Consider the following 14,996-nt stretch of genomic DNA (forward strand, 5'->3'; position numbering starts at 1 on the left):
CCCATAAACGTACAAAACTACCTAGAAAGGGAACAGCCCCATAAACATACAAAAACCCCTAGACAAGACAAAGCACATAAATCCCCCATGTCACACCCTGACCTAACCAAAATAATAAAGAAAACAAAGATAACTAAGGCCAGGGTGTGACATCAAGTTTTGCAATGCCATAGGCAGCACAGTTTATAATATACAGTCAAATGTAATTAACAGGTGTACAGTTTATATGTGACATTGAAGTAGGCCTATGTATGTTACTGTAACTAGGCTACCCTATTCCTACTTGGGGCATTCTGGTTAAATCAATGTTTCCACATTTCCCAGTGGTTGTAATTGTATTTTCTTTACAATGTTTCAGAATTCATGGGCAGTCCATCATATTTAGGTTAGGGGAAAAGTTGATGCAAAATATTGTTGAATTCAAACGTCCTGCTGACAGGTCAACAATGTGCCATTGTTTAATCATGTAGAAACTGGCACAAATCCTTTTCCAGATACATCATAAATTACTGCTAAAGATTAAAACATCCTCCCAACACAGTGGTAGTTTATGTAAAATATTTGAACGTATGGGTAGAATACACAGTATTGCTGTGCGATAAGAGTGGGACATAATTGTCTATTTAATCTCAGAGCCTATACCAAGGCAGGACATAGAAACCGAATAATCTATTGAACTAAATATTGAACAACAATTCGTCTTTTGCATAGTGTGGGCTGCGTTTATCCTACTTTTAAATTGTTTCGAATATACAATCAATCTTTCTGAATGCATGGACAGGTACTCGCTATATACTGTTGGTAGCATGCTTGTTTAGTTTGAAAGAGTCACTACAAAATATCAAAACATTCTGCGCCCACCTCTACAGAAATGGGATCAAAATAGCCATTGCTCTTTAAGAAACTGCCTTGGCCTAATTCAAATCGTTTTAAAATTATACTGCAAATAAAGAGCGTTATTGGCGCCATAAAAGGTATACGGAGGGTGTTTTCCAGGCAGGGGTTTAATGCTCGTTCACACGCGCAGTTTTATGACAGGTCTTATTTATAACGAGAAATGTATTGTTTTCGCCAAGTTTATACAATATTTGTGTGCGTGCGCAGACTTTTCAGAAATGGTGCACTCAGAAATGTTATGTGAAATGTACGCAACGGTTATAGGTTCCAACCTGGGCAGAGGAGCAAAGGCTCTGTCTGCGCGGTCTATTAAAGGGAAGGATAGCAAGGGCTCCAATATCTCCTCTAGATATAGAGTAAGGGTCTATTACGGGGAAGGGCAGAGATGGCTCCAATATCTCCTGTAGATATAGCCTACAATAGAGCACATGTTATTTGTGTAAATGACAGCAGTCTGCAGGCAGGATCTGCTCTGCTTCTAGTTTTAGCAGCCTTAAGAGTTGGACATGCTTACATATCCACATACACGCTGCCATAGAGTTACATTAGAAGTGCCCATCCAAGAAGGCTCAATGTCATTGGCCCCAGATAAAATGAGGTCAAATCACTACAGTAGCTTTGATTGGACTGATCATGACAACATCATACTTTTAAAATCTTAGCTAGCAGTCATCATCATGAATCAAGTTGACAATCTACTGGCATATACTTATTAATCCTTGTCATATGAAGATAAATTATAGATAAAACATATCTGTGCTCATTGGATATTGGACATGAACTACACAACAAGTTGGAAATCGCAAATTCAACAACGAGTGGTTTGGAAGGAATCAGTGGCTAACTGCAAGCATTGCAAAGCAATCACTAGCCTGCTATTCAGTGGAGTGGCTGTGTGGTCCCAAATCTGGGATTAAGGGTCTCTTTTCCAAGGTTAAAATGATAAACATTCAACATTGGCCATGCTGTCAATGAAGATCACTGACGTCATCATGATTCAACATTGTTTTTTCAGAGTTCCCAGTTGTCTTAAAATCACCATAAATCAAGAGAATGTCAGACTTTGATGATAAAGTTTGATGACAAAATTTGCCCACAAAGGACCACTACGCCACCTTCCTGTTCAAGTGAGCACAGCACAACAAGGTGAGGGCAAAAATGTATTGTATGCCGCAGCATAAATTATGTAATATGGCAGGGAGATATGTATACTGTAGCTAAGAAAGTAATACTAAGTGTTGTGTAGTGAGCTGTTAGTAGCCCACGTGCCTCACCCTAATAATTTGGTATATTTTTCCTCTTAATTTCACCTACTGTTCTGAGTTGGTGGTGCACATGTAGCCTATAACCTGTTTTAGAGAAATGCAATCATCGAGAGTTGGGCCAGTAACCGAAAGGTTGCTAGATCGAATCCCCGAGCTGACAAGGTAAAAATCTGTCATTCTACCCCTGAACAAGGAAGTTAACCCACTGTTCCTAGGCCGTCATTGTAAATAAGAATTTGTTCTTAACTGACATGCCTAGTTAAATAAAGGTTAAATAAATCAAATTAAAATTGAATTTTGTAAGAGCTTTCATTGCCTGCTTATATGCCCCCTTAATTTATCCTACGGTTCTGACTTGGTGTACAGGGAGAACAATGTAAGAACGGCCCATGTTCTGAATTCTGTCGCTGTACATTTCAAAAGCGCTGAGCAAATAGTTATATTGACAGCATCCGTCCTAGCTCGCTCATTAATGTCTTTATCGAAATGACAGATTGCCTCTTATCTGCTTGAATACAACCCTTATGCAATAGTTTGTACATCTCAATTGTCAGTAGAAACCACATTTGTTTAAGCAAGTCAGCAATATCAGCTTTTTAAAAAATAAAGGCAGTAAATGAGGCTGAATGAACTGTTTTGCTACCAGACAAGGCCAGGTGTAGCAGTGGTAAGGTGTTGGGACAGCTTTATGTAGACCCTAAAAGTTTGTGGGCACCGTTTTTCACCGTTATAGTGAAATTAATGTATTGTTTATTGTTGTGTTGTGTACTGTAGTTGTGTTGCTGGCATGCACCCCCCCCCCCTCTCTAAGATTTACATGCCAAAATCGCCACTGTGCACCTTCACTCTTACTCTTAATTAATCTCATGTAACTCAACACGCCATACATCCACTAACTCTTTAAAAAATCCTGTATTTTTAGTATGGCAGAGTCGGTGTAACTAAGCCAGGGCTTGGCCCCTCCTGTATATGTGTGTGTGTGTTTGGGGGGGTGGGGTGCACACAGGTAAACAGAGGCACCAGGTGGTCCTTTTGTCTTGCCAACAGTTGGGGGACCCATACAGGGGCCACTGGGGGAAACTGAATTACAATACAAGCTATCTTAAAATGTCTCCATAGTGAGTGTTGGAGAGGTGGAGTTTGAGTAGGCTACTTATAACTTTATGTTACAAACACTTTCTCTTCTGGGTATGAAATATCATTGCGGGGTGAGCCACTCCCTTGTCTGTACATTAACCCTTGTGCTTTGCTGCAAAAAAATTACATCCATTGTGGTATGGTCAAATTGACCCACACAGTTTAAACACACTCAACTTTATTTTGTCTTGTCAGACGTTTCAGAAATAAGAAATACAAGGACGTTTGATTTTAAAAAAAACTCTATATTTAAGAACTATTTGTTAAACATATTTCCTTTCTCCCAAACAAGTATTTTCTGTTTGGAGCTCATTTTGGAGTGTCAGAGATCTGCTGCTCTCACACTGAGAAGGAGAAGCTTGGGAAAGCTCCTTTTCACCCAAATATAATTATAAAAGTGCAACCAAAACAGTCAAAACAAAATACATCAAAGACACTTGTTTTTTTTTTGATCTGTGCAAATATCTATACACATGAAAGCCCCCGGGTCAAAATGACCCACAGCATAAGGTTTGTATACAAAATAGAAATAGACATTCCAAAACATATCAGTGTGTCCACATTTTGAAGTTAGGTTCATGACCCTAAATGAGTATAAGTAATTTAATTTAATGTAGAAAAAGATAGATTAACTAGTGTTTTAGACAATTCAAAAGTGGAAATGGGTCAAATTGACCCGCAACATAATATCAGTTTAATAAAAATGAGTAAACGAAATTAAGCAAATGTTTAAAATAGGACACATGCACAAAGCTAAATTAAATGAACAATTTTGAATCCCAAATGGTAGGCTAGCAGTTATAAAACAGTTATTTTTAACCGTGAACTATCAAGGACAATAGTATGGCGCTCTCATGTTCGTTGTTCGTTAACATGTTCGTTGTCACTTCCTGTTTACAGAACCCTACTATACACTTGCAAGTTGTCACTTTATGCGTTATTTTTTCTTCTCTCAACAACCGTTCTCCGATTCGAATTTGACTGTCGGGAGGGCGGAGTTCAACTCAGTAAAACCCTCCATATTATAATCTTGAGTGTCAGACAGCACCTTTACCTTTGGGACAAACATCGACGGAGACGTTGTGCCTGACTGTTCACTCTACTGGTAACTCGAGAGAGGCTGGTGTCGTATTCATATTGCGTTACCAACCGGAACTGTTTTATGCTCAAATAACGTTTTTGGACTATTTACATCCAAACTATTCAGGTAAGGATCGGTTATCTCCACATGGAGACGCGATATACAGTTTAAAAATGTATGTATGATATGGAAATGTTACTATGTATCAGGCTAGCCTACTTCGTATGTACAGTTCGAGAGATGAGTGATGTGAAGCTACATTGTTGCCAGCCAGAGAGGACGAATATTCATTTTCAAGTGCGTCGCTTCAAAGTGGATCTATTCTAATTAGCTACTTTGTAAACAATGATCATCATTGGTCAACACCTGGGTCATATTCCCATTTGTCTCGACTTCACGGTTAAACGTGTACTGTTAGCAAAGCCTACCACATTTCCAGAACTGAAATGCAGAATTATACTGCTGTTGATTTTTTTTATTTTTTCAATCCATGGATAGTGTTGCTCAAAGTAGATGTCAAGGTGATTTAGTTTGCTGCTTGTCAACTAATTTATTTATTCAAATTTCCAGACTGGCATCCTTCACTTTTGCAACAATTTTTTTATGAATAGCCTACAGTAGGGCAGGCTTTAGCCTACATTTTACCAGCCAACACACACACAGCTCTGAAGGAGCTCTGTTTACAGTCTGTCTGTACATGTCTGAACTGGAGTTCGTTTAATTAACTTGTAGGGAAGAGGCGGGTGGGTTGTCACTAACCTTAAATACCTCGGCTGCAGGAGGCTATGACTGAGTGTTGTTGATAGTTCCTGGTCAAGATTGGGCTTGGTATTGGGTTATCTTGTTCTGTATCTCAGTGAGTAGCCTACTGTTCCCAGTGATTTTGCTTTTACGAACAGTTTCACAACAAAGTAACTGTGATGAGGATTAAACATCCCAAGGAATGTCAGAGAATTCCAATGATTGGCTTGATAGACCGCTGCCACACTCGGGAGCCCTAAGGCACTGCATCTCAGTGCTAGAGGCGTCACTACAGACACCCAGGTTTGAATCCAGGCTGTATCACAACTGGCCGTGATTGGGAGTCCCACGGGGCGGTGCACAATTGGCCCAGTGTTGTCTGGGTTTGGCTGGTGAAGGCCGTCATTGTAAATAAGAATTTGTTCTTAACTGACTTGCCTAGTTAAATAAAAATACATTGATATAGGCCATATGTATGTAGAGACAAACTCCTTACTTATATTATTGAATATTTTTATTAATATAATTCACCCGTCTGTTTCTCAATCTGTACTTAGACAATGGTTGTCTGGGTTTTATTGCAAGCTGTTGCATAAAGCCAGTATTTCCACAGGAAGGATGCTAGAGCTGTTGCAGTCTTCTAAAAATTGCTGTAAGACTTATTAACATGAACTATAGAAAGATGGGCAATGATGTGCCAATAACAAGACTTAATATGAACTATAGAAAGACTGGCAATGAGGTGCCAATAACAAGACCCAATATGAACTATAGAAAGACTGGCAATGAGATGCCAATAAGACCCAATATGAACTATGGAAAGACTGGCAATGAGATGCCAATAACAAGACCGAACATGAACTTTAGAAAGACTGGCAATGAGGTGCCAATAACAAGACCCAATATGAACTATAGAAAGACTGGCAATGAGATGCCAATAACAAGACCCAATATGAACTATAGAAAGACTGGCAATGAGATGCCAATAACAAGACCCAACATGAACTATAGAAAGACTGGCAAAGAGGTGCCAATAACAAGACCCAACATGAACTATAGAAAGACTGGCAATGAGGTGCCAATAACAAGACCCAATATGAACTATAGAAAGACTGGCAATGAGATGCCAATAACAAGACCCAACATGAACTATAGAAAGACTGGCAATGAGGTGCCAATAACAAGGTCATTAGTGCACTACTTGTTACTGGTTTTGGGTGCTGACAGTATCCATTAGTCATGTTTAGACGGCATGACTAACACTTCACTTGACAATGGCGATACTAAGGCCAGTGTCATAGGGGTACAAGACCTTTCAGCGCCTGTCAAAACCATAAGGAACAAGACCATGCAAGACTGCTCTCTCTGTTTGGATTGTGGTGAACCACGTTGAATCATAATCCTACGTACAAATGACTTCCATGACACTCTCCTCTTCCAGGTGTGTGAGACCTGAGACCTGAGATGGGCCTCCCCTCGTTACTGTGCCTGTGTGTGCTGGTGACCCTGTGTGGCCACCGGGGGGTGCTCTCCCAGGCCCCCTCCTATGGCGAACGGGGCTCCGACCTGGGGCTCCAGGTATTCCTGCAGGTGGCCCGCTCCAGACCCCAGGAGAACGTGGTGCTTTCCCCCCACGGCGTGGCCTCCATCTTGGGCATGCTGCTGCCAGGCACCCATGGAGAGACCCGCAGGCAGCTCCTCACAGCACTCCGTTACAAGAAGAATGGTTAGACTCCCTCAATACTAGTCCTTTCATAGCCTCATCCAGTGTCTCTCATTAAATGGATTCTGCCAATTAAGCCACTTTTCTTCTTACACAGAGTCAGATGAACTCATGGATACCATTTTTATGTCTCCTTGCAATATGAAGGAAGTTAAAAGGTAGTTTTGCGAGCCAATGCTAACTAGTATTAGCACAATGACTGGAAGTCTACAGGTACGCTAGCATATGCTACTGTACTTGTAGACTTCCAGTCATTGCGCTATCCAGAGTAACAACATGATGACTTGAAGGACATGCCTTCCAGTCATACTCCTACCCCGAGGAACGACAGTTTTCAGAAAATCCCCAAATATCTAATTGAAATTGTCCAACTCTTCTTTCCAGGCCCTTATAAGATGTTGAGGAAGCTCCACAAGACGCTGACAGCCAAGTCCAACCAGGACATCGTAACTATCGCCAACGCTATGTTCTCCCAGCAGGGCTTCCCTATGGAGGAGGCCTTCATGTCTTCCAGCAGGGCCAACTTCCAGTGTGAGAGCCGGACCTTGGACTTCACTGACACCCAGGTGGCTGCAGCCACCATCAATGACTGGGTCAACAACCAGACCAAAGGTGAGACTCCAACTGGAGACAAGCTTACTGTAGGACAGTCAATTTAAACATTACCATATATCTCTAATGGTATGTAATTAGGCTACATTCATTTCACTAGGTCTTGTGGTAATTTTACATTAAATGGGGGTAACTAACTTGTCCTATTCAATTCATTGTTTATTTTGGTCAGTGTGTCATTTGTGTTGGAATCATACATTTTCCTGACTGCTGTGTTCTAATTTACAGGCCACATCCCCACTCTGGTCAAGGCAGACATGTTGGACGGCGCTCTGACCCGCCTGGTGGCCGTCAACGCCATCTACTTTAAAGGACTGTGGAAGTCCCGCTTTCAGCTGGAGAACACCAAGATAAGAACCTTCAACGCGGGAGACGGCAATGCATACAAAGTCCCTATGATGTCCCAGCTGTCGGTCTTCAACATTGGTGAGTTCTGCTCTGAAACCTAAGACACCACTCTGAACCCTTAGACCACATAATTCCATCATGGCTGTAGTTTAGCCTGTTAAGTGTCATGGATAGAGTTTGTCATGTTGGCCTAAGAGTAGTCGAGTGGGGTATTTATCCATGCCTTACAGTTTCAGGACAGAATAGCTACTCTGGACTGTCTGGGATTATTTCTGATAATAAATTGTGAAAGCCTCATGAATTAAACATATTTCTCAGACATAATTTACAGGTTAAATCACTTTTCTGTGGGTTGATATGAGTATAATGGGAACCATATTGTTGCTTTATGACTACATATGGAGTTCAGCTTCGATGACATGTTTTATGACTGTTTTACAGCATGATTGTACATGTTGTTGGATTGGTATCACTGTGGTTTTGGCGTGTTTGTCTTGCGGACCACATCCCTACCACAGATTGTCCTGGGAACCAACAAACGTCATCCTTCTCATTATGCAACTAAAGCCAAACTTGACTAAACTCTTTGACATACAATATTCATGTCACTATAGAGGAGAGATATAGTATCCTCATAAGGGTGTTGAATATTGTCAGAATTTCAGATAGACCAATAAACACTTCTTAGCCTACGGTATGGATACTCCTGACCCCTTATCTCCTAGGTCTGGCCAGCACACCCCAGGGGCTGAATTATAAGGTCATTGAGCTACCGTATCACGGCAACAGCATAAGCATGCTGATCGCCCTGCCATCGGAGGAGGACACGCCCCTAGGTGATGTCATTGCTCACATCAGCACAGCCACGATACAGAGCTGGACCAAGCTGTTGCACCAGAGGAAGGTCCGCCTGCTGCTGCCCAAGTAAGACCCAAACACAACCCACTCACTGGTTCAAAAACCCTTACCCAGGATTCTGTTCAGTAGGACGCAATGTCCTGGACACATTGCAGGTAAAAATATATTGTATAGAGCTGACATTATTGCCCACTACATGACAGAGAAGCGTGTCTGTAATGTTGCACCCCAATGACCAAGTAACTTCCAAGTATTGTTGCAGGGACGGGTAAAAGACAAGACACACCCACTCCTGACTCTTATTTTAATAATATTTAATTAACTAGGCAAGTCAGTTAAGAACAAATTATTTTTTACAATGATGGCCAAACCCTCCCCTAACCCGGACTATGCTGGGCCAATTGTGCGCCGCCCTTTGGGACTCCCGATCACGGCCGGTTGTGATACAGCCCGGGATCGAACCAGGGTCTGTAGTGACACCTTGAGCACTGCGATATAGTGCCTTAGACCACTGCACCACTCGGGAGCCCTGTGGCCAGGAAGCACTTCCTATCAGCAAATAACACGCCTGCTAACACTCCTAGCTTCAACATTTGTGCTATTTGTTATGTGTATAAAAAGTCTTCACTAATTGGTGAATGAAATGGTCATTACATCATTGGCCTGTGTGTGTAGGTTTACTGCTGAAGCCGAAGTGGACCTGCGAGCCTCCCTCTCAGCCCTGGGGATAACAGACATATTTGATGAGGGCAAAGCCGACTTCAGACACCTCAGTGAGTGGCACTGGGATCATACATAAAAAATCACATAGAACTGTAAGGTCTTCTTTCTGACAGTGTATCAACCAACCATTGGTCTCAGTCTGGCTTGACACAATGATGACTGGTGCTAATATATGAAAACATTGTTGACTGTTTACTGCAATGAGAGCTCCAAATAGCCATGATTCATGTCTAGCTGTCCGGTGTGAAGTGGTGAAGAAGCATAAGATGTTATTTTCCTCTAATGACTTCTGCAGGCTTTCTGATATTATGGACCAGAATTAACGTGTGCAGACTTGTTGTCTAGTGCCACCCAGTGGAACATTGTTTTTATCAATGGAACTTTACAGCACTTGAATATTTTGTCATCTAACTTTTCCCTCAGGTACAGAGCCTGTGTATGTATCTAAAGCGCTACAGAAAGCTAAGATAGAGGTCAATGAGGATGGAACCAAAGCAGCTGCTGCCACGAGTGAGTGTTTGTTGGTTTAGTAATTTTGTGTTTGTATTGAACTGAGTTGCGCATCTGTGTGGATACTCTCTCTGAATATTAAAGATAAGGCAGGTTGAAGACATGTTTTGATTTGTATTTATCCTTTTCCTCCAGCTGCCATCTTAATGGCCAGGTCTTCTCCACCTTGGGTCATCGTAGACCGACCCTTCCTCTTCCTCATCCGGCACAACCCAACAGGTACAGCATGCTGTCTGTCTGGCTCTCATTTTTCTGTAACTTTTAGAATGTACTCTAATCATTTCAAAAGACTGACATCCTGTTTGGCAAAGATCATTAGTTGTTTATCTAGCAGTTGTGTAATTGAAACGACATACATCGGGAAGGTCAGGTCATATTCTGTCTTTGGTTTTCTTTGTTGTTGACATGCATGATATGCTCATTTCCTTCTATTTGCTGTATAATTACTTGTTGTTTCTTTGGTCCTCAGGTACGATCCTCTTCATGGGCCAGGTAAATCAGCCTTGAGATTTTTCTGCCTGCAGATGTCCCTTTCCCTGGAATGTGCCTTCTGAGCTTCAGAATAATACATTATTATACACAGCACACACTTCCTTGCTCACATGCAAACACACCCATACACACACAAACACACTCAGACTTGTATTTTTGCCATCTGGAGATTTGTGTACAATATGGACATATTATGATGCTATTTGTTTTAAATGTTTGCATTTGATTTGACTTTTTCTATGATCCATAATATAGTGTTCTGCCAATGAGACATTTCCATAGTGTTTTAATTATCCTTTGTATACTTTCTAGAGTACTTGCTACCTTTTTTTTTATATGACCCTGAATGTCAAACGTGTATATTATGAGGTACATTTCAGTTTGAATTAAAGTTATTGGTGGTTTTACATGTTCAGTTTCAGATTATAAAGTTACACTCCAAGTCACTGAATTCATTTAGCCACTCAAACCCATGTTTTGATATGTCAATCATCTGCATTAAACTCTGTTTGAGTACTCTTGTACTTTGTTTTTTTTTCTCCAAATGGAATGTAACAATTACCATCTGTTATTGAGGTGGATGAGTATGTACTTTAAAAAATTGAGGGGTGTGCTTAAATAAACATCCTTTCTCTTGTACCAATCAAATATACAAAACATTCCATAAAGTAAATTAATGTATTTATAAAGTTATATGTTAAGGATACCTTCTATTAGGGAAAAGTACCTTTGGATGTGCAAGTCGACCAGGGGAGATTCTCATTTGGGAAAAAGACAGTCCTCCATCCTCTCTCCTCTGTGACCTGTAAACAACTCAAGTTGGTGAGTGGTCGAGGAGAGTGTCATTTAGTTAGTAGGTGAATGGAGGAGTGTCCTTGCCTCCCACCGACAAAGCACATGTGAGGTAAAGTTTCGTGAGCATGGAGAGGTTAGAAAAAGGCAGACTAGTAAATTGGGCTAAGGAAAAGGTGGGTATTGAAGAAAGGCTATTTGCGTGTGTGTTCTGCAAGCAGTACAGCGGATGAAGGCACGGCATGAGCGTGTGGAATGGATAGACATGGTTATGGAAAACGAGGAAGGAGAAAAACAGTGCAGTGGGAAGATGTGTGTTGAAGTACAAAATATATTCTGCTGTCTGATGGCTCAAATGTAACCTGATGAGAGTGAGAATGAATTACCTGTGGTGGTAGGTGTGGTGAAGTCATCCAAGTGTCACGCACCTAGGGACAAGATCTGTGACTTGCTTTGCTCTCCAGACAGGCTGCCTTTGAAAGGAGTGATTACTGGGGTGGCGTTGAGGTGGAGCAACTGAAATAAAAAAAATCCCTATGTCTGTTTTACGCCTGTCGTTTGGTGCGACACAGGCCCGGTGGCGAGTGTGGTGAAACTGATAAGACACTGTCTGTCCTTTTGAGTTTGGAAGCAGAGTTTTTACCTGATAAAATCAGTTATCTCGTGAAAGCTTTTGTGCCAAACCCACTAAGGTGTTTCAAATGCCAAGCTTATGGTCATGTAGATGGAGATTCCAAGATGTGAGAAGTGTGCAGGAGGGCATGTTACAAAGGATTGTGTACTATCGGTGGAAAAAACTGTGTCTCAATTGTGGGGGAGCCCATGTTGCTGAGGATCAGAAGAGAGATAGGTTGTAGTTGCCAGGGTCAGCGTAGAACAGAAGGTGTTGTATGCTGAGGCAGTGAAGAGAGAAAAGGATGATGAGTCACAGGTGAGCAGTAGGCCTAGGGCAATACAGAGTGATACAAATGTGTGCTTCAGTAAGGTTTCTTAGCATTCATTGCCATGATTATCAACTGTCCCGCAGAAATGGAATGTAAATCACAGAAAATAGATGTTTTGGTGGCAGTTGCAGATAAGTACTTGGGTGTACTAGGTTTTACTGCAGAAGAGTGACAAGGTGTGTTGAACAAAAGAGTCCTGTCCTCCCAAGCAGTCGGCCTGGTGAAGGATTACTTAGGGTCAAGGTATTGGCATGGGGTGGTGATTTTTTTATTTTTATGTAGTGGTATATAGGTTAGTTGGTGGTATGCAAAAGTGGTATGTAGGTGTAGGGTTAGTTGGTGGTATGTAATAGTGGTATATAGATGTAGGGCTAGTTGGTGGTATGTAATAGTGGTATATAGATGTAGGGTTAGTTGGTGGTATGTAATAGTGGTATATAGATGTAGGGCTAGTTGGTGGTATGTAATAGTGGTATATAGATGTAGGGTTAGTTGGTGGTATGTAATAGTGGTATATAGATGTAGGGTTAGTTGGTGGTATGTAATAGTGGTATATAGATGTAGGGTTAGTTGGTGGTATGTAATAGTGGTATATAGATGTAGGGCTAGTTGGTGGTATGTAATAGTGGTATATAGATGTAGGGTTAGTTGGTGGTATGTAATAGTGGTATGTAGGTGTAGGGTTAGTTGGTGGTATGTAATAGTGGTATATAGATGTAGGGCTAGTTGGTGGTATGTAATAGTGGTATATAGATGTAGGGTTAGTTGGTGGTATGTAATAGTGGTATATAGATGTAGGGTTAGTTGGTGGTATGTAATAGTGGTATATAGATGTAGGGTTAGTTGGTGGTATGTAATAGTGGTATATAGATGTAGGGCTAGTTGGTGGTATGTAATAGTGGTATGTAGGTGTAGGGTTAGTTGGTGGTATGTAATAGTGGTATATAGATGTAGGGCTAGTTGGTGGTATGTAATAGTGGTATATAGATGTAGGGTTAGTTGGTGGTATGTAATAGTGGTATATAGATGTAGGGCTAGTTGGTGGTATGTAATAGTGGTATATAGATGTAGGGTTAGTTGGTGGTATGTAATAGTGGTATATAGATGTAGGGTTAGTTGGTGGTATGTAATAGTGGTATATAGATGTAGGGTTAGTTGGTGGTATGTAATAGTGGTATATAGATGTAGGGCTAGTTGGTGGTATGTAATAGTGGTATATAGATGTAGGGTTAGTTGGTGGTATGCAATAGTGGTATATAGATGTAGGGTTAGTTGGTGGTATGTAATAGTGGTATATAGATGTAGGGTTAGTTGGTGGTATGTAATAGTGGTATATAGATGTAGGGTTAGTTGGTGGTATGTAATAGTGGTATATAGATGTAGGGCTAGTTGGTGGTATGTAATAGTGGTATATAGATGTAGGGTTAGTTGGTGGTATGTAATAGTGGTATATAGATGTAGGGCTAGTTGGTGGTATGTAATAGTGGTATATAGATGTAGGGTTAGTTGGTGGTATGTAATAGTGGTATGTAGGTGTAGGGTTAGTTGGTGGTATGTAATAGTGGTATATAGATGTAGGGCTAGTTGGTGGTATGTAATAGTGGTATATAGATGTAGGGTTAGTTGGTGGTATGTAATAGTGGTATATAGATGTAGGGTTAGTTGGTGGTATGTAATAGTGGTATGTAGGTGTAGGGTTAGTTGGTGGTATGTAATAGTGGTATATAGATGTAGGGCTAGTTGGTGGTATGTAATAGTGGTATATAGATGTAGGGCTAGTTGGTGGTATGTAATAGTGGTATATAGATGTAGGGTTAGTTGGTGGTATGTAATAGTGGTATATAGATGTAGGGTTAGTTGGTGGTATGTAATAGTGGTATGTAGGTGTAAGGTTAGTTGGTGGTATGTAATAGTGGTATATAGATGTAGGGCTAGTTGGTGGTATGTAATAGTGGTATATAGATGTAGGGTTAGTTGGTGGTATGTAATAGTGGTATATAGATGTAGGGCTAGTTGGTGGTATGTAATAGTGGTATATAGATGTAGGGTTAGTTGGTGGTATGTAATAGTGGTATATAGATGTAGGGCTAGTTGGTGGTATGTAATAGTGGTATATAGATGTAGGGCTAGTTGGTGGTATGTAATAGTGGTATATAGATGTAGGGTTAGTTGGTGGTATGTAATAGTGGTATATAGATGTAGGGCTAGTTGGTGGTATGTAATAGTGGTATATAGATGTAGGGTTAGTTGGTGGTATGTAATAGTGGTATATAGATGTAGGGCTAGTTGGTGGTATGTAATAGTGGTATATAGATGTAGGGTTAGTTGGTGGTATGTAATAGTGGTATATAGATGTAGGGCTAGTTGGTGGTATGTAATAGTGGTATATAGATGTAGGGTTAGTTGGTGGTATGTAATAGTGGTATATAGATGTAGGGTTAGTTGGTGGTATGTAATAGTGGTATATAGATGTAGGGCTAGTTGGTGGTATGTAATAGTGGTATATAGATGTAGGGTTAGTTGGTGGTATGTAATAGTGGTATATAGATGTAGGGTTAGTTGGTGGTATGTAATAGTGGTATATAGATGTAGGGTTAGTTGGTGGTATGTAATAGTGGTATATAGATGTAGGGCTAGTTGGTGGTATGTAATAGTGGTATATAGATGTAGGGCTAGTTGGTGGTATGTAATAGTGGTATATAGATGTAGGGCTAGTTGGTGGTATGTAATAGTGGTATATAGATGTAGGGTTAGTTGGTGGTATGTAATAGTGGTATATAGATGTAGGGCTAGTTGGTGGTATGTAATAGTGGTATATAGATGTAGGGTTAGTTGGTGGTATGTAATAGTGGTATATAGATGTAGGGTTAGTT

At 40.7% G+C, this 14,996-nt stretch overlaps 1 protein-coding gene across 1 annotated transcript; it reads left to right on the forward strand.

Moving 5' to 3' along the window:
• The first annotated feature begins 4,130 nt into the window (after positions 1–4,130).
• Positions 4,131–10,903, forward strand: LOC139386116 (glia-derived nexin-like). The gene is made up of 9 exons (XM_071131543.1): positions 4,131–4,506; positions 6,563–6,847; positions 7,229–7,456; positions 7,685–7,882; positions 8,530–8,728; positions 9,338–9,435; positions 9,809–9,895; positions 10,031–10,114; positions 10,365–10,903. Exons 2-9 carry the CDS (start codon positions 6,586–6,588, stop codon positions 10,400–10,402), a joined length of 1,194 nt encoding a protein of 397 aa, XP_070987644.1. The 5' UTR covers positions 4,131–4,506; positions 6,563–6,585; the 3' UTR covers positions 10,403–10,903.
• The last annotated feature ends 4,093 nt before the right edge of the window (positions 10,904–14,996 follow it).

This window comes from Oncorhynchus clarkii, chromosome 27 (assembly GCF_045791955.1).
Source record: "Oncorhynchus clarkii lewisi isolate Uvic-CL-2024 chromosome 27, UVic_Ocla_1.0, whole genome shotgun sequence".
In the NCBI taxonomy this organism is placed as follows: Eukaryota; Metazoa; Chordata; class Actinopteri; order Salmoniformes; family Salmonidae; genus Oncorhynchus; species Oncorhynchus clarkii.